At 41.2% G+C, this 20,373-nt stretch overlaps 1 protein-coding gene across 3 annotated transcripts in view; it reads right to left on the bottom strand.

Annotated features, from left to right (window-relative positions):
* Positions 1 to 360: 360 nt before the first annotated feature.
* Positions 361 to 20,373, bottom strand: part of TASP1 (taspase 1) — a 153,471-nt gene continuing 133,458 nt past the window's right edge. For all 3 annotated transcript variants that reach the window (XM_075925647.1, XM_075925649.1, XM_075925648.1), the window contains one exon: positions 361 to 1,885. In XM_075925647.1, the coding sequence (XP_075781762.1) occupies positions 1,793 to 1,885 (93 nt within the window). In that variant the 3' untranslated portion in view covers positions 361 to 1,792. The remainder of the gene's footprint in view (positions 1,886 to 20,373) is intronic.

Here is a 20,373-nt window from a genome sequence, read left to right as displayed (position 1 = left end):
GAAATAATGTTATCTAGTCTGAGGTAAAAGAGCAGCTATAGCCATGACAACCAGGATATTAGTGATAATCCCCAACTGTGAACTAGAAGGAGGGAGTGGTTGATTCTCTCTCAAGTCACACTGTTACTACTCAGAAGCAATGCAGGTTCTAAACAGCTAGGCACAAATATTAACCCATCTGCTATTCTTACTTATGGCCTAAATTCTCTACTGTTGTAAACCAGCATAGCTCCAATGACGTCTGTGGAGCTGCATTAATTTACACTGGAGAATTTGTCATAGATATGTACCAGCAGATTTGTCACAATGCAAAAAACTGCTCTGAACATGCAGTGATGTTACCTTAAACATTAATTCAGGTCAGTTTTTAAAAATATATTTATTACAGTTTTTTTCCAAAAAACACTGATATAATCAATGAAACTATTTAATCAGGATCAAGCATTTCTGTTATAAGCAGGCACAACAATACAACAGAGAGAGATGAGTACACTGTTGGGTGAACTATATTGGACTATATATTTATTCTGTATTTCTGGAAAAAAATAAAATGGAGTATATACTTTGTTACCAAGTCCAAACAGAAAAAAAGTACCATTGTTTCTCTTTGGCCTATCCATAGGACGTTAACAAAAGCTGGTCATTGCAAAAATCTTATGTTGCTGATTGCCAATAGGAAGAAAGGTACTACATGGATGCTTGAAATTTAAGAACTCATCTTCAGAATTCCATTGATTTGCTAAAATATCAGCCATTGTGTCCAAACATAACTGACTAATTATGCTTAAAGGCAGATGTGGCTTACATAATTATGTGAATACATAGCTTTTTATAATATGTGGTAAAATATTACAGTAAATTTATGCATAATGCATACATATTACACACATTAACATATATACACACATGCTGTAAGTGAACCTTGAGGAAGTAATTTTTCAAGAAGAGTGCTACTCTCAGGTTTCTCAACAATAATACACATACTTAGCATCCAGTAATATGTTTATTTCTGTACCTTTTTCTTAAAATATATATTTAAACAAGAAACAAAGAATAGTATTGAATCTTTCCATAAACTTTGTTTTCTTATTTACACTGTAATATTCCATTATACACAAAGTAAAGACTGCGTTACGGTACATTATCTTTATATAGCTTTTTTGTAATACATACAGCTTGAAGCTATGTAACATATTAGCTTGGGAAGAGAGATACATCTATAATATAAGACTTTTTAAAAAACAATTCTGGCCATAAGTCTGCTCTAGATTGTTTCACTGAAACCATTCTTTGTCAAAGAAAAATGCCCCACACAGGGAATGAAGAAGCAGTGTTTTAAAACACTGGATCCATTTAAACTTAAAAGAAATGTACAAACCACAATCACTTTTGCATTACTACACAACTACCTCTGAGGCTTGTTACTTTCTAATGTAGAACATGAATGACAGTTACTATCACATCTTTAAATTAGATTTTTTCTGTATTTAACAAGGGCATTATTTTTAAACTGTAAACAATGAAAATTTAAATGCAACATTAATCATACGTTATCTTCACTTGAACAAGCAGGAAGCGTTCCGATTTTTTGGGGGAAAAAAATGAGCATGCACACACCCATTCACACAGAATGAGCATAAATAACAGCAGCACATATCTCAAGTTATGGTGCACGTGGTTGCAATAAAGAGTATAAAATGAGAGTAAAATTCCCAACATCTGTTAAAACACAAAAGAGCTTATTGTACAAAATGTCATTCACATTCTCTACATTGACTGAGAAGTAAGCTGGTCAGTTTGCTGGGCTCTCCAGCCGACAGACTCCTCCTTCGATTGCCACAGACTGACCTGCCACAGCTCCAGGAGGAAGTCTTGAAATGTGAGTCTGGGGAAAAATGGTGAGAATTTTAGCAACTATGAGAAAACAGAGAGAACTGAAAGCAGGTGGAATAGCTCGGCATAAAGGCATCTTAAAAAGCATATAAACATATATACATACACATAACACAACTGCAAAAGCTTTCAGACAGTGAATGTTCAGTATAAGAAGGACATTAATAGGAGAGGACACGGTAAATGTATGTAAAATAACAAACAGTGCAAAGTAGGAAAATTGGACACTGCAGTTTACCTACCGACTAATTTTTACCAAAAAAAATTAGGCTTATGATCGAGTATATACAGCAGTTAGGTGGACACAATGTCAATGTAGACACTAGGGGTGTGTCTAGACTACATGGCTTCGTCGATGGAGCCATGTAAATTAGTTTATTTGGCATAGTCAAAGAAGTGGGGATTTAAATAATCCCCGCTTCATTAAAATAAAAATGGCCGCCTCGTTGTGCCGACGATCAGCTGATCCAACACGGCGCGGCAGTCTAGATGCAGATCTGTCGGCTGGGGAAGCCTTTGCCAACCAATCCCATATGCCTCGTGAAACGAGGTTTACAGGATTGGTCAGCAAAGGCTTCCTCAGCCAACAGATCAGCATCTACACTGCCGCGCCGTGTTGGATCAGCTGATCGTCAGCACAGAGTGGCGGCCATGTTTATTTCACTGGCAGCCAGTGAAACCCAGCCCCACTTCCGAGGCGCCCCTGTCACTCTGCTGCTGCCTCTGTATCAGAGGCAGCAGCACGGGGTATCAGGCAGGAGCTGGTTGGCGAGGGAAGCCAGCTCCCCTTGCAGACCGGCTCTTTGTCGCTCTGTGCTGCTGCCTCTGATACTTATATACTTAATAGGGATGGCAGCAACCCCTGTCTGGGGTGGGGTCTGAGCTCCTGGACCCAGTGTGGGCGGGAACTGAGCCTGGCTGCCTGCCACCTATCTTCCAATACACTTTAAAAGCAGAGCCACAGCGGGGATAGGTCCTAGGCAAGCCTGCTTAAAAAAAATCGGGGGGGGGGGGGTAAAGAGGGGGATAATGTGTGTAGTCTGTAGCATTAACCTATATGTTTTTGCTTATCAGTTAATCGACTATTCTATTACATTCCTAGAGCACACAGTGTTCCTGCAACAGCCTCCTCAATCCCACATCCTAGAAGTTAGGGAGGAAGATAGCAGTTCCCCTGCCACTCAGATTCTTCAGCTGTACTCTAAGGGCAGCTTTAAGTTTCTTTTGTGCAAGGACAAGATCAGGTCTGTGATGCTCATGCAATACAATTATCTGTAGCATGTACTGAAATTGCACTTACAGGAGCCACAAAGTCTTCATTTTCCATATGTACAGATCAAAGTTGATCACTTAACTACTATGAAATAATAAATCTTCTGGAATTAAGTATGTAAAAGGTTCCACTGATCAAATTTTATTGGCAAACTGGCATATTTTGCATTGGATAAAGGAATTTGGGCAAAAAACTTACACCTATTTTGCTAGTAGTCTCATTATAAAATGTTGAGATAAAATATATTTTTTCTTCAAAGAAAATGTTTTAAGATTATAGGCTTGATTATGCCAGTCTTCCCAGGGCTGAACTCCCGATGTTAGTACAAGCTTCAGGAGAATAAGACTTGCAGGACTGGTCTATTTTTAAGTACAGTTTTGTTAGGGGAGATGTGACTGGCATGACGCATTGACCTCAAACTGGGATCAGAGGAGCTCCATTTCACCACTCCACATGAGACCTGCTGACAACTGATGACCTAGGACTCATGGAGCCCCACCCCAGCTTGAGGTTCCACCTCTCAAGTTCCATTGGTGGAGTCCCAGAGCAGCATACTGGCCTGTTGGTTTTACTTAAGCCAGCACCAGGAACAGGAAATGGTCCAAACCACTGGCCTCCACCCCCCTCTGGAAAGTGTGTTTTGTGCCTCCTGCTCCCCCAGCTTGACTTCCTGGTGTCCTGACGTGGCATGGCTCCTCACTTCTGACTTGTGATTTGGATCTCCTGCCTCTGACTGTGAACTCTGGCTCACCACTAGGTGGCCTGGCTGTCTATCACCTGGCCCTGACAGTCACGTTATAAAACAGAATGACTTCTACTGTTCCAGTGCTAATGAGAGGCTAGCCTGTGCAAGTCTTACACTGTTGTGCACTTAATTGAGCCCATAGTCCCCTTAATTTTAAAAGATTCAAGGACTGCACAATTTAACCCATTGTGAAGTGATATGTTTTGAAAGCTTCAGAGTCTAAAAGATAAAATAGTAAGAACATGTATCAGTTGAGCAGAATGTTATTTAGAACCTTAACCACACTCACTATAAACTAGGGCTTAAAGCGATTAAAAATATAATCACAATTAATTACACGTGCCTCCCCTTTGAAACTCTGCGGTGGCATTTCAAAGGGGCAGCGCTGAATGAAGTCCAGGATCAGCTGGAGTTCTCAGCTGAACCTGGGCTCCATGCAGCGCTGCCCTTTGGAAGCATCGCGGTGTTTCCAAGGGGCTGTGCATTAGGAGCCTGGGATCAGATGGGGACTCTAGTTGATCCGCTGTTGCAAAGCCCCTTTGAATACATCTCAATATACCCACAAATAACTGCAGGTGAAAACTGGGAGGCTGGGTTGAGTCACTCTAAATATACTCATTTCTAAAAAGGAGCAACTAGCTGTTGAATATGAAACCTCAGTGAGAACTTAAACAGATTTTTCAAAAAATGAGAACATTTTTAACAGATAATCCGTAACTTTGTATCTCAGATGTGTTATGTAGCCATAGGCCCTCTATTTTACTTTTTTGGATATGAAAAGGATTCCCAGTATATAAAAACCTAAGATTCACTTCCAACAGCTGGCAACCTAATAAACAGGAGGACTGGGGCCAGAGGGATAGATTATCAACATAGTATATATATATATAACTCTCCCTCTTGGACATATGTGGAATAACATATTAACTCCCTGAGAATCATTTACTCAGCTGTTCCCCTTGAAATGAAATCCACTGGTTGGGGTTTGAGGTTGGGGATGCCCTATAGGAGCATGGCTCCCAAAGGTGGACCAGGAAGAAATGCAGCAGTCCTTGACTTCTATGGGTTTAAGGTACCAAATCTCCTGTATAATCAAAGAGAAGGAGCAGACAAACACCACTTGAACTACTTTGGAGAAAACTGAAGCTTGTACTGGTGTTTTTGTTCCTGTTGGTGTTTTAATAACTACTTATACTCTGCCCATATAAGGTAGTATCCGTTATGATTGGCTTTTGAACTCTAACGAGCCTTCCCTCTGCTCTTGAAGCCCAAAACAATGGGTAGTCTTTCTGGCTCAGAATAATTGCTAATTAGTGTAAGAACATTATAGGTATTCTTCTTTTGGATCAAATGTATGTGTTCAAATCCAAATTACTTGGTTTTAGGATTTTTTTTTTATTAAACTACACATTTTGTGCCAAGAACACTTATTTGGTGCCTCATTAGATAAAGTATTCTGACATGACTTGAAAGGTGGACTGTACTTGCTAATATAAAAAGCATTTATTAAAGTCTTTAAAAGAAAATACCAGTTTAAGTGCTCTGCAAAATGATGTCAATTGGCTGTTTAGTACATGATTAGATCACTTTTCATTATGGCCATAAACACAATGGGAAATGAATACAAGGTAAGCCAGAAGTAAGACACAGCTGCATGAAAAAAACAGAACAATGAAAGCTAGCATATAGTATAAACTAGGATAGTGCATAACTACCACACAACAGCATATTCAGTGCTTATGCATACCTAATGAGTGCCTCATTTATTTTTCAGCTAATTTATCATATAGGGAATGTGTGTTTTGTTTCAAATGTTTTGTTTTTAGAAACATTATTCTGATATCCAGTACATTTTTCAGAGCTGGAACAGTACCATTAAAAATAAGCAAATCAAGAATAAAATGTACTCAATTTCACTTGCATTCTGCCACGTTACTGATTAGAGAAAAAAAATTGTCACATCAATCTTTTGAAGGCAAATCATAAATGAAGTGAGGTTAGAATTCGAAGGAGACCTTGAATTAATTAGGAAGTCAAGAGAACTCCAACATAAAAAGGAATCTATAAATGGAATATAATGATTCTATTTACATTTTAAAATGTTAAGGATTTACATACACCAAGATAGTTTCTAAAGCAAGTGTTTTAATCCTCCTCAGTTCATTGAGCTTCCAAAATAGTTTGCAGTCACATTTTGATCATTTAAGAAGACAAGTAACAATCCTCCATTCTACCATCTGGTGATGATTTGGGATTCAGAACATTAGATAACCCAGATCAGATATACTTTTAACTGTGAGAGTACTTAACCACTAGAACTCTTTATCAAGGGTCTTCACAGACTCTTCATCACTGGCAATATTAAAATCTATTTTTAAAATGGACTTTTACATTTAAAGAGATGTGTTAGTTCAAAAGAAATTATTTTAGGAGCCGTCTATGGTCTATGTTATACAAGCAGTCAGAATGGATGATCACAGTGATCCTCTCTGGCTTTGGAATCTATTAATTTATCTTCTATTAAAATATTTTAATTTGTATTTTGACTCAGGATAATCCTTTGGAGTCCAAGTTGGAGTACTGAGCTCTCAGCAGAAAACTGAATGTTCTTGTGCACCCAAAGTTCTTTCAAGTAAGAAAGACAGAATGACTTCTTCAGTCAAATTCTACGTATTTGAATGCAGATTTAATGAGGAGTGTGACATACACTTTTCCTATTTCATGCTTGTAAAAGAGCTTCTCTCTACTCTGAAATGTATGACTAAATGACTAAACACAGGATTACTCAGTAAATCTTTCCACTAATTTTCAAATTAGAATTATAATTAAAATGCATATTTCTTTACCCAATGAATACTGAGTAAGTGTCTTTCTCTTGGCAAAGAGCTTTCCAAAACCTTTTTTAAACAAAGCATGCAATGAAGTAAAGAAGCTCCCCGTGTAAAAACTCAAAATCAATTACTGTAATCTGTACTTGTCACACACGTTACTTCAAACATTTTAAGGGTAATAATGGTTAAACTGGGAACAATGTCTAGTATTTTAATGGAAGTAATAAACTACAAATTATACATTTTTATTCTGCTTGTCCTGTTGCCCACTAAATTTTTCAGACTGGAAAATGAAGAGAGTTTTCAGAGAGATTATTTTTTTTAAAACTAACGCTACATCACTTCTAGTAGACAGTCACAGCAGCCAGGGTCCACTGTAAATACAGTGGCATACAAAATTCCATCCCTCCCTACCATTTCTCTTTTTCCTATCCCCTGGGAAGCAACAGAAATCCAATGAATTAGAAAATGGAAAGAATGACACACAGTAGTTTAATATTAAAACCAGCCCAGGATCAGATTTATAAAGTCATGTCACAAATTCAGTACAAAGAACAAGTTTTAAACTGGAAGCTGATTTTGGAATACAAGAATAAAAATTAAACATTTAAAAGTTAGAGTGATTTTAGATTATCAAACTGGTAGAAAAATCTAAGTTTATAAAATCAAATTATAGTGTATCAAGGATGTTGAGAATGCAAAACTTTGAATTCTCAACATTTTGCAACTATGCTAAGTTTCTTATTTTCATAAAGTTAATAATTAAATTAGAAAACTGTTATCAATTATTTCTTTTTTAAAAACAATGTTAAATTATACTGACATCCCTAACTTGTTGGCTATATTAAACATTTGAGGAAAATAACTGACTATATTTACAAGACATCTCTTCTCAAAGAGATTGGTCTTCTAGCTATCTGCTCCAATTGGTGAAACAGATTTCACCCCCATAGTAAGAGCAGTATCTAACTCAACTAGTTGTAAAAAAGTGATAATCAGTAAATGAAGTAAAACCAGTTCAGATCTTCATACATCTCTCGACCATATCCGTCTTCTTTATCTCATCTATAAGCAGTTCATATTCACTTTCAAGGTCCTTCATGGACTCACCCTATCACTAATTTCATTCAGTATCAACAAGTTATAGAATCACAGAGTTGGAAGAAACCTCAGAAGGCCATCTAGTCTAACCCCCCTCAAAGCAGGACCAACCCCAAAAAACTTATCCCAGCCAGGGCACTGTCAAACTGAGCCTTAAAACCCTCTATAGATGGAGATTCCACCACTTCCCCAGGCAACCCATTGCACTGCTTCATCATTCTTCTGGTGCAATAGTTTTCCCTAATATCCAATCTAGACCTCCCCCATTGCAACTTGAGACCATTGTTTCTTGTTCCATCATCTGCCACCATTGAGAGCAACCTAGCTCCATCTTCTTTGGAACCCTCCTTCAGGTAGTGGAAGGCTGCTGCTAAATCACCCCACTCTTCTCTTCTGCTAACTAAACAAGCACAATTTCCTCAGTCTCTGCTCATAAGTCATGTGCCCCAGACTCCATTTTCATTAGGGATGTTAAGTAACAGTTAATTAACTAATCAAGTGGTCGATGGAATTCCCATCAACTGCTCAATTAGTTGATGGGGGAGAGCACTTGCTACCGCTGCTTTGGCTCTGCATTTTAAACATAGGGAGAGATGCTGGACTCTTACTACATTTAAAGTGCAGAGCTGCAGTGGAGTTAGGTCCCAGGGCTGGTGCCAGCCAGGACTGAGCAGTGATGGCTCATGTCAGCTCTGGGATTGCTGCAGCTCTGCCTCCCCTACCCTCCCCCCACACTGCAGAGACAGTGCGGGGGGGGAGGGAGGGAGAAAGGGCAGCTCCTGCTCCCTCTCCCAATGCTTGCCGCCTCTGACATAGAGGCAGTGGGGGCGGGGGAATGATTAGTCGAGTAGTCTATGCTTATCAGGTAGTTGCGTACTCGACTAGTCGCTTACATCCCTAATTTCCATCGCTCTCTGATGGACACGCCAATTTGTCCACATCCTGTCTGCACTGGGGCCCTCACAATGGCATGCAGTACTCCAAAGGTGATCTCGTCAATGCCAAAAAGAGGGGAATGACCACTTCCTTGCATCATCTCACAATACTCCTACTTATGCAGCCCATTATGCCATTAGCCTTCTTGTCAACCAGGGCACGCTGTTGACTCATATCCAACTCCTCATCCACTGTAACCCCCGGGTCCTTTTCTGCAGAACTGCTGCTTAGTCAGTTAGTCCCCAGCCAGTAGCAGTGCTGGGAGTCTTTCATCCTAAGTACAGGACTCTGCACTTGTCCTTGTTGACCTTTATCAGATTTCTTTTGGACCAATCCTCCGATTTCTCTAGGTCACTCTGGACCTGATCCCTATCCTCCAACTTAACTACCTCTTCCCCAGCTTAGCATCATCAAAGAACTTGTTACGCGTGCAATCCAAACCATCATCCAGTTCATTAATAAAGATGTTGAACAAAAGTGACCTGAGGACCTTGGGGCACTCCACTTGATACCAGCTGCCAACTGAACATTGAGCCATTGGTCACTATCCATTGAGCCCAAGCAAGCTTTCTATTCACCTTGTAGTCCATTCTTCCAATCAAGACTTCTTTACTAGCTGGCAAGAATATAGAGGGGACCATATCAAAAGCTTTGCTAAAGTCAAGATATTTCATGTTCACTGCTTTCCCCATACCTATAGCACCAGTTACTTCTTCATAGAAGGCAATCAGGTTGGTCAGACCTGACTTGTCCTTGGTGAATCCATTTTGTTCCTCACCACCTTCCTCTCCTCCAAGTGCTTCAAAATGGATTATTTGAGGATATGCTCTGTGATTTTTCCAGGGACTGAGGTGAATCTGACCAGTCTGTAGTTCCTCAATTCTTCCTGCTCCCTTTTTAAAAGATGGGCACTATATTTGCCTTTTTCCAATAATCTGGGACCATTCCCAACTGCCTTAACTTTTCAAGAATAATGGCCAATGACTGCAATCACATCAGCAAATTCCCTCAATACCCTTGAATGTATTGAATCTGGCCCCATGGACTTGTGAATGTCATCTCCTGCCTCTGACTAGTCCCTGATGTCAGCTTCCACCAACTAATTGCTAAATCTTAACACAAGCATAATTTGTGTTTTCTCCCAACCTGCCCCTTACACTTGAGAGGAAATCTCTATAAAATTCCATAAAACCACTTAATTGTCCTACAAAACCCTCCTTAAAACCCTTCTTTCTGTGATGCCTTCTTTGTGGTGTACTGAGACAACCATTTATCATGCTGACTAACAACGTCTCATTGTTTCCTTATACATCCTTGTCTGTCTATAATATCTGTGTTCTCTACAGAACACACACCATGAACTAGTTGGGGAAACAGCGGATCAGTTGTTCTGTATTTGTTCACAGCCTCGTGTCACGTTATTGGATTTTAATGTGAACAGGCAGGTCATTGTTGCACCCACTAGAGGGTGTTTGTTCCACATTCTGTACAAAGTGGGCCATGTGAGGTGTCAAATGGAAGCTTATGCTTTGCTGATTCTATTTATACTACTCATATACTTGTATGATTTTTGCATGGAAAGTTATGACTATGGGCTCTGTACTTGTATTTTAAATGTTCTTTGTCTGGGAGGGAGCAATAGACCTTGACCACCTATTGTGAGGAACGATTATCCAATGAATGGCTGTGGTAATTAGCGACGCTGCACAGACAAAGGCTCTCAAGGTTGCAAATAAAACCTGAGGAATGTGTCTGGAACCTGCAGACCAACCAGTACATCATGACAACTTGCATGAAAGACAGAGACAGGTCACTTGATCATGTGACCAGCTCCAGTTTTGGAGGCCCCAGGAATATAAAAGTACCATGAGGGTGCCTCCATCTTGTCTTCAATCCTGCTCCTGATTCCAGAAGCACCCTTGCTATGCACAGAGGGCCGGGAAGGATTTGCTCACCCATCCTGACACCAGAGACTTTTAAGCTGGCAGTTTGTTAAAGAGAATACATTACATACATCTATCACCAAGTTCATTATTCAGGCTCTGAGCAGAGATGTAACAATATCACTCTGAACCTTTTCTTTCTTTTTATTAATAAACCTTTAGATTTTAGATTCTAAAGGATTCTCTTTTGGGATGCTCTTTTGGGTAAGATCCAAGGTATAATTGACCTGGGACTGTGCTGGTCCTTTGGAACTGGGAGAACCTGTTCAGAGTTGGTGAGATTGGGTTTTATAACCTCTCACCTATATAAGGTGTGGATCTGGTTGTGGCACAGGGAACGTTGGGTTATATAAGAGGATGTGCTTATGAGGCTTCTTGCTGGCCAGAGCGGCAGCTGAACTGCTCTGTATGACTGGTTTGGTATCTTATACAGAACCCCAGTCTTGGGCTGTAAGTAGTCCTGGTTTTGAGCAATTTGCCCTGATCTGACACCCTCAGCAGTGCCCAGACCAGATTATTATATTACACTTTGTAAAATAGGGTGCTGATCCATGGCTAGGGCTCTTAGGAGCTACAATAAGAAAAAACTATAGATTTATTTCAGCTTTCCATCTGCAGGGAAGGGGACTGCAGTGATACAGAAGAAGGAATTAGAGCCCGAATCAGCAAGGAGTAGCGGACATTAATAATGTGAACTAAGGCATTCCTTTCCTGAATACCAGTTTCCATATACAATATTTTCTACAACAAGCTACCACAATTAACGCGTACCATCCTCTACCCCACCCTAATTCAAACCCACAATTAAATTGCACCATCAGTACTTTCTGCAGGCTTCCACTCAATTTCTCAACATTGTATTAAGTCTCTTCTACATGCCTGTTTTGATCCTGCTTCAAATGAAACAAGATGGGACTAAAGCACCCCTTTAGGGCCTCACCAAAGCTGAAGAGTAGAAACAGCAGGAGCAATTGCAGTGTTTAAAGCAGTTGAGTTAGAATACAAAACAACAACTTAGGCAAATAGGTGGTTTCCTCCCCACCAGACCTTTCCTACCCTTCTGAAAAACATATTTTTAAGACAAGGTAAATAAATCTGAAAGAATTCAAATGGAATATAAGAGTAGTTATAAGGGCAATGAATTACTAGTTTTAACTGAAACCCTAGTCATAAATCAAATGCAGGAGGGCAGTTCCAGTTGAACTCCTTTAAGCCCAGAACGGAGAAACAGCCATCCAGAAAACATGAAATGGCAATACATAACTCCGACCAGGTCTACAGAGTTTCGGTTTTGGTTTTTTTAAACTGATTAACTATTTCAGTTATGATTTGTTTTTGTTGGTTTGCTTTTTAAACTAAAATATTTGAACTGGCACAACATTCCCTAATTGTTATGCAGTTATATTGATAGTGAGCATCATTTTCTCCCATATACAATTATATTCCTCTAGTTATATAGAAATAAACTATATTAGTTGAAATAGTTTCTGCATGAAGATATTGTACCACTTAATTACAGCAGAGTCCTCAAACTTTATGGCCCATGGCCCACCCCGCTCAACACAAATCTTTTCTACCAGCCGACTACCAGCCGACCACCCATCATGACAAAACGGGTGCAGGAGTAGGCTGAGGGTGCAGGAGTGGGTTGGCGGAAGGGGGTCTGTCTGGAAGGTTGGGGCTGGGGAGGGGTCTGGGCGGGAGAGAGATGCAGGAGCAGGGTGTGTGTATGGTGTCTCGGGAGGAGGGTGTGCATAAGGGGAATAGAGGTGCAGATATGATGGGAATGGTGGGTGCTTACCTGGCTCTGTGCCTCCTGCTGCTCAAAGGCATCACTCTCTGCTGCTCCCATTGACCATGATTCCAGCCAAGGGGTGCAGCAGGGAAAGCCTCCAGATGAGCGGTTTCTTGTGCTGCCATTCTCCCAACTAGAGGGAAGGAGAGTGGCAACGTGCAGAGTCACTTCCTCCTCTCCCAAGCTGGATCCAGCCCACAAGGTTGGCACTCTAACCATGCAGAGGCAATGCGGGGCAGGAGCAGCAGTGCAGGCTCCCTGCTGCAGGGGGAGGCCAAGATCCTAGTCCTCGGCCCACATGCAAGACGGTCGAGGACCACCAGTGGTCCTTAGACCTCACTCTGAGAACTACAGCATTGCAAACAGATACCCTTAAAACAGCAGAAACAGTAGTTAGCCAAGCCCTCACAATGGTGTCTCAAAGACAGCTAGGAGCTGGAAGTGTCTCAGATTCTATGCTACCAGTATTCCACATCAGGATGGACTACAAGTTGTCAGGAACACTATCCCCAATGATGCCACAGCACATCTGGTAGCTGAGCTGTGTGACTTTGTTCTCACACACAACTATTTCCAATTTGGGGACAACTGATACCTTCAGGTCAGCGGCACTGCTACAGGAACCTGCATGGCCCTACAATATGCCACTATTTTTATGGCTGACCTAGAACATTTCCTCAGCTCTTGTTCCCAAGCACCCTTCCTCTATTTACGCTGTATTAATGACATCATCATACGGTCCCACGGGAAGGAGAAAATGGAATGCTGTACCAATATTTTAAAAGGGCAAGTAGAATGACCCAGGGTGACTATAGGTCAGTTTGCCCAACAGCAATCCTGGGTAAAATAATGAAAAAGCTGTTATAAGTTTCTATTAAAAAAGAATTAGACATATGGGAATATAATGAATGGAAATCAGTATGATTTTACTGAAAATAGGTCTTGTGAAACAAACCTGATGTCATTCTTTAATGAAATTATAGGTCTGGTTCAAAAAGGTAACTACATACTTCGGCTTTTTCTAGGCATTTGACTTCATACCACGCAGCATTCTGATAAAAAAATAGCACTATAGAATATGAAAGCATGTGGTAATTGGATTAAAAAACTGGCCCACAGACGTCAAGTAATAGCTATTAGTAGAGAATCATTATCTAATGGAGGTGTTTTTTATTGGGTTCCAGTGGGATGGGTAGCAGGTCTGACACAATTCAACATTTTAAAATCAGAAAGTAGATATAAAATCACGGTCAATAACATCTGTGAAAAACAAAGGTGGGTGGCATTGTAAATAATGATAAAGACAGGGCAGTGATACTGAATGACTTAAGACTGGTTGATGAGCTGGGCCCATTCAAAGGAAATGAATTTAAATAGAGTCAAAAGCAAATTTATACATCTATAAGACACAACGCAGACTATACCTGTAGTATGGAGGTTTGTATCCTGAAAGTGGCTACTCCAAGAAGAATCTAGGGGCCATAGAGGACAGACAACTGAACTTGAGCTTCAGTCTCATGCTGTGGCAAAAATGTCTAATGAGATGCTTGGATGTATTAACAGGGAAGCAGCGAAGAGGAGTAGGAAGGTGATTTTATCTATGTACAGAACACTGATGAAACTGAGGCCTGGTCTACACTAGGAAATTAGGTTGGTATAACAATGTTGCTCAAGAGTGTGAAACATCCACACCCGAATGACACAATTAAACTGACCTAATCCCCAACATAGATAGTGGGAGGTCAACTGGAGAATTATCTTGGTGGCCTAGCTCCAGCCTGTCAGGGAGATGGAGTGATATAGTTATGCTGCAGTAACGTTTTAAGTATAGACATGTCATCACACTAAAATACTGTAAACAATTCTAGTGTTCACTTTTTTTTTTAAAGATGTTGACAAATTTGGAGGGGGACAGAAAATGGCCACGCATGTGATTTGATGCCTTACAGTGAGAGATCTCAAAGAATTTAGTTTACCAAAATACTGGGAGGTAACTTGATTATAGTGTATAAGCACTTTCACTGGGAGAAAATACTGAGCACTAAAAGGCTCTTCAGTCAAGTGATGAAAAGCATAACAAGAACCACTGTCTGGAATATGAAGCCAGACACATACAAATTAGAAATTAGGCACACATTTTTAATAGTGAGTGAGATTAACTACTGGAAAAAATAACCAAAAGAAGAAGTGAATCTCCATCTCTTCAAATCAAGATTAGACGCCTTGCTGGAAGGTATGCTTTAACCAAAAGCACATGTTTTGGGGCTCAATTCAGAGTAACGGTGTGACATTTTAATGTCTATGATGTATAGGAAGTCAGACTAAGCTAGAAGAGATCCCTAAGCTATTAAGCTATAATAATATATATAAAACTATACTTTTAATATTAGTGTGTTCCTTGTACACCTCTTAATACTGCATCAATTTACAATTTTTTTTGTATCAATGGACTTGCACTGATGTGCAAGGCCTGTGAATTCCTGCATCATTAACAACCAATCTTTGGCTATGTCTACACTGGCAAATTATTTCATTTCAAAATAATAACTCCCAAAATAACTATTTAAAAATAATCGTTATTCCTCTTCACATGCAGGAATTATAATTATTTTGAAATAAAAGCTCGTTATTTTGAAATAAAGGGCTTGGTAGTGTGGAAGCTTGCCTTGTTATTTCGAAATAACTCCTGAGTATAGACATTCCCTTTGGCCGGTTGATGAGAACCACTTGACTTCAGAACAGACTTTAGCTCGGGACTGCTACAGCTTACAAAAAACTTTGATAAACAGGGAAACCAATTTTCTGCTACCAACCTGACTATTTCATTGCTGGAGTTTTATACATGGATATTCTGTACTTTTATGTCACTAATACACTTATTCTTTCACAACAGCCAGGCAATGCTAAGTTGGCCAAACATTTACTCTTTTAAAGAAAACTAGGGGGCTGTGCCTCCTGCTCACCATGCTCACCAACCTCCCTCTCACTGGCTGCTTTCGCTAGTTTTTACTCCAGAGCTCCATGGCCCACAGCCCACCCCCACACCCCTTCTTCCATCCCTACCCCCACCTCCTTCCTCCATTCCTACACTCCCCATCCTTTCCTAACTCCTCCCTCTCCACACCACCCAACCCCCTGCCTCCATTCCTATATCCCCCTCACTCCCAGCACTCTCACTTACTGCACTACCCATCCCCACATAAACCTTATCCCCCTTCCTACACACACCCTGCCACCTACCATGAATTCGTCAAGCCGCACACGTCCTTTCCCCCCCAGGAGCACCACCAAGCCATGCAGCACAGCCCGGCCACTGTAGCAGGAGCCACAGCCTGCCCCCAGCCCAGCCTTTCCAAATGGGTCTGTTGGGACAGCTTTGCTCCATGGTGAGCCCAGGAAGCCCAGAGCACAGTGTAGCCACTCCAGAGATCCGGGGAAGTGGCCAGGATGCAGCGTAACCACACCGTCCCCAAAGGGCTAGGTGTGCAGTGTGGCCAATACTTGCCCAGCTCATGGCAGGCCCGGGAGAGCACGCCTGAGCCAGGGGTCTGGCCCCAGGTCACCAGCACACGCCAGAGTCGCTTGCTCAGGGAAAAACCTGCAGTGCGGCCCCCAAGCGATGTGGCTGGGCCCAGGCCACATACAGCAAAACTACATGGCAGGCATGTGGGCCAGGCAGGCTGGGGTGGGGCCCAGAGGCAGGTGACCACTGCTCCAGAGGGCGTGCAGGGATAGAGCTGCTGCCCCTCCCTCCTGAAGAGAGGCCGGTCAGTGAGGAAGCCTGTTAGTGGCGCTGGTAGCATGGAGAAAGGCCGGGGGCAGGGGACGAAATGTTCTGGGCTTAGAGTTGGGGGCGTGGTGATGCAGTGACATGATGATATCACTCTGTTGTCCTGCAGGGAATTTATTTATTTATTTAGAGAATATATTTGCTATACACTGTGTTTTATTTCAAGCCTGGCTTTCCTTCTAGGACTTAGCCTTACTTGCAATACAACAAAATTCCAATCTTTATGACAGAAGATTATTTTTTGATCAATAGAAGTCGGCAGCCCAGGCACTTGTGGTTTTTCTCTGGAAAGCATTTGCAGCCACAGGCTCAAAGGAGGAAGAAAGGGAGAGGGATTAACTTTCTTCAATGAAGGTCAAAAACATAATTTAAAAGTGAACCAAGAGAAGCAGCTGTGTCTGTCAGCCCAATCAAGATTACCAGCTGGAGAATTTACCAGCAATATGAAAACAATGTACACCAGATGTCCAAGGATGCAACTGCAAGTAGGAAAACATCTCTTGGTATGGCACAGTATTGCTAGTGCTCATTACCAACTCGATTTCATAGTAAATACTAAAGGTTTCAGTAGGCCACTACCAGCTAGGAACAAAACATTTCCTCACAACCAGCTCTAAGAGTCTTATTATGTAAAGCAAAATCAGCTTTTATTTTTAATAATATAATTTAACAATTCACTTATTTGAATGACTATATTTCAGAATCAAAATGATAGCGAACAAAGTAAGTTTGTGCATTCACAACTGTTGCATGCTGGGGCATCTGTTCTAGCGTCACTAACTTGAGTTTGAGAAACTAGATCCTTTTAAAATAAAAATCTAAAACAAATAAGAACTCAGGGACACCATATTTCTTTCCAGGTTTGATTATCCAACGAACTAAGCTGTATATGTGCCGTTGATCGTGCGCCAATACTGCTTTATCCCCTGCTTTTCCTCCTTCTCTCTCAGGCTACTGTCTATAATACATTATTAGTGAAGGGGAGTGATTCTCTTGCTCATATACACTTACTCATGGTAGCTTTCACTGATTCAGCACAGCTCAGACTTGCCTTCACAGGGACGCTTCTGTTACTACACTGGTAATTATACTCACCCTAGGTCAGTGAGAGCTAGCAGAATCCCACTCCTGGGTTAGACTGTAGATATAGCCTCTACTGGTGCCCTTGTCTTTGTTTCTCTCTTCATACTCTTTCCTTAGATGAGCACCTCTATTCCCATGGTTTCAGATACCTCATTTGTGACAATTACTTATAAATCTACCTCAGACAGAAATGGAGGACTGCATAGAAGGGACTTAAAAGTAACTAAAGCTACGTCTAGACTACAGGCTTTTGTCGACAGAAGTTCTGTTGATAGATACTGTTGACAAAGCTTCTGTCAACAAAGAGCATCTAGACTACATCCAGTTCTGTCGACAAAGCAAGCCGCTTTGTTGACATGAGAGTGTAGACACAAAGGACAGTGTAGATGCAATAACGCCTTCTGTCGACAGAACTCTGTCAACAAAAGGCGTTATTCCTCATAGAATGAGGTTTACAGACGTCGACAAAACTGCTGAGTTCTGTCGACGTTATGTCGACAGAACTGTGGCAGTGTAGACGCAGGTACAGTTTTATCGACAAAACCCCGCTTTTGTCGACAAAACCCTGTAGTCTAGACACCCTGTTAGTCTTGCAGCACCTTAGAGACTAACAAAACATGTAGATAGTATCATGAGCTTTTGGGGGCACAGCCCACTTCTTCAGATGAAAGAAGGGAAACGTTGTCCTCCTTGACATTCCATTAATTAAACAGCATAAAGCAAACATCTTTCTGAACCTTCTCCTCTCCCTCTTTAACACTGCTGACAATTGAATTACACCCCTGACTATTCAGGCTCACAGCTCCTGGAGTCGTCTCTCTCAGTTTTCCCAAAGCAACCAGGTGACTCATCGAATCATCTCATCTCTCGATCTGTAAAACCGATCCACCCTCTCTCACCAATTCCCTCTCTAGTTTGCTGTTTCCACATCAATTTGCATCACCCTCATGTTCAGAATCTACACAGCTGTTGCTGCCTGTATCTCATCTTCTGTGATGCTTTTTACACTCTATGCTCTGCCCATACTTCTGTCCAGAATGCCACACTTGACTCTCTGGGTACATCTACAAAGCAACATTATTTTGAAATAACTAGCATGATTGCAAAATAACTTAGCCTGTGTCTACACAGAAGGCAGTTATTTCAAAATAATGTCAAAATACTGTCAAGCTGGAGGACTTCTTACTCTGAATCCTATAACTCTCATTGCATGAGAAGTAAAGGAAGTCGGAGGAAGAGTGCTCTAATTCAAAATAAGTGCTGTGTAGACACTCCCAATTTTGAAATAAACTACGCAATTGACATAGATCAATTTGTGCAGCTTATTTCAAGTTAAGTCCTGCCGTGTAGACGCACCCTCACTCACAATTCCAGTCTTCTCCCCATCATCTCATCATAACTGTAAACAGCTCATCTCATACTTGGAACATGACTCCTATAGGGCATATTCTTTTCCTTTGTTTCCATCTCTGTACTCAGTTATGCTTTGTTCTCACAGTCTCATACCCAATTATGTTGGAAACAAACAAAATGTTAAATTAAAAATCCAAGAAACTGCCAAGTTGATCAGAAGTCTTTTTGATAAAGATTTCTAGGAATAAGTTTGGATTTTTTGTGTTATACCCTCACCTCCCAATTCCCAACTATCCTGGGGCATTTCAGTTTTTATATCTATCATCTGCCTGAGGGCCTGTTATCACATAAGAACTGTGACATCTAACTATACCAGTATACTTAAAAAGGTCCTATCCACCAAGTATTAATACAGTTATACTGGCAGAGCTATTCCTGTAAATGAACGGCAACAAGCTAGTCTGATGTAAGATACCTCTACAAACTTGCACAGGCACACTAGGAGTTGTTTCAGCATAGCTACCTGTTTCCTTAAAAAAATACCATCCTCCAATCAAAACAGCTAAATCTGTACAAAACCACTATAGACCTTGCCTTACACTTTTGAGAAAGGTATTGTTTTTCCTATTTATCTGTGAAGCACTGTGCACACCTATGGAACCAATAAATAATGATCACCAGAAATGGTGAAAAGAGGAAATTCAATGCACTTGATGACTAGATACCCAACACTACGTACTATAGTACAGTATAAAGTTCTCATTAGAATGCTTTTTTGTTAAAAATCAAACAGTATCCATTTACTTGTATAAAAACAGAGGAATCCCTATTCTGCTTCACTTTTCCTTTCAACATGCAGTGGTAAACTTGTTTTGATTCAGGTATTTAACCTATATTGGCAGTATCAAGATCAGATAAAGAGTTTAATTAAATGAGAGATTTAGTAGGATCTCAATAAGCAAGGCTTTAAAAATACAAGAATGTGAAGGACATGCCCTTGTAAAAGTCAGAGTTGCTAGTAATCTCCTATGAAGGAAAGTAAAAAGGGTCTAAATCAGGGGTGGGCAATAATTTTTGATAGGGGGGACACTACAAGAAATTGGTAAGTAATCGAAGATTGTACTCTTCCATTATATTAATGGAGGGAGTGCGGGGTCTGGGATGGAGGTTGTGTGCAGAAGAGAGCTTTAGGTAAGGGATTGGGGTGTGGGATCTGGGAAGGATTTGAGTTTGGGTGAAGGAGAGGATTGTGACCTGGAGCAACCGACTGGAGTGAGGAAGGGTGCAGAGTCTGGCAGGGGGTTGTGACCTGAGGAAGGATGTAGGGGGGGATGCAGGGTCTGGGAAGGTATATGGGGGCTAGAACAGGGGTGCAAAAGGTTTAGGTTACACGGGGTAGGGAGGCAGAATGGGGAAGAGGATTGGGGGAAGGAGAGGCTGGCGTGCCAGAGACAGGCTCTGCCTGGGGGACCTTACCTGGCTCCCAGCCAGCAGCCCAGCAGGTTTCTTAGCCAGAGTTCTTGCCTTCCAGCCCCAGTACATGCTCAGGGGAGCTGCAGGAGCCATGTTTACTGCTCTGAACTGAATGCTGTGAGCTCAGGGGTTGAGGGAGGAGGGGCAATTCAAATGC

This window comes from Pelodiscus sinensis, chromosome 3 (assembly GCF_049634645.1).
Source record: "Pelodiscus sinensis isolate JC-2024 chromosome 3, ASM4963464v1, whole genome shotgun sequence".
In the NCBI taxonomy this organism is placed as follows: domain Eukaryota; kingdom Metazoa; phylum Chordata; order Testudines; family Trionychidae; genus Pelodiscus; species Pelodiscus sinensis.
The sequence above is the reverse complement of the archived record's forward strand: the minus strand, read 5'-3'. Positions and strand labels throughout refer to the sequence as shown.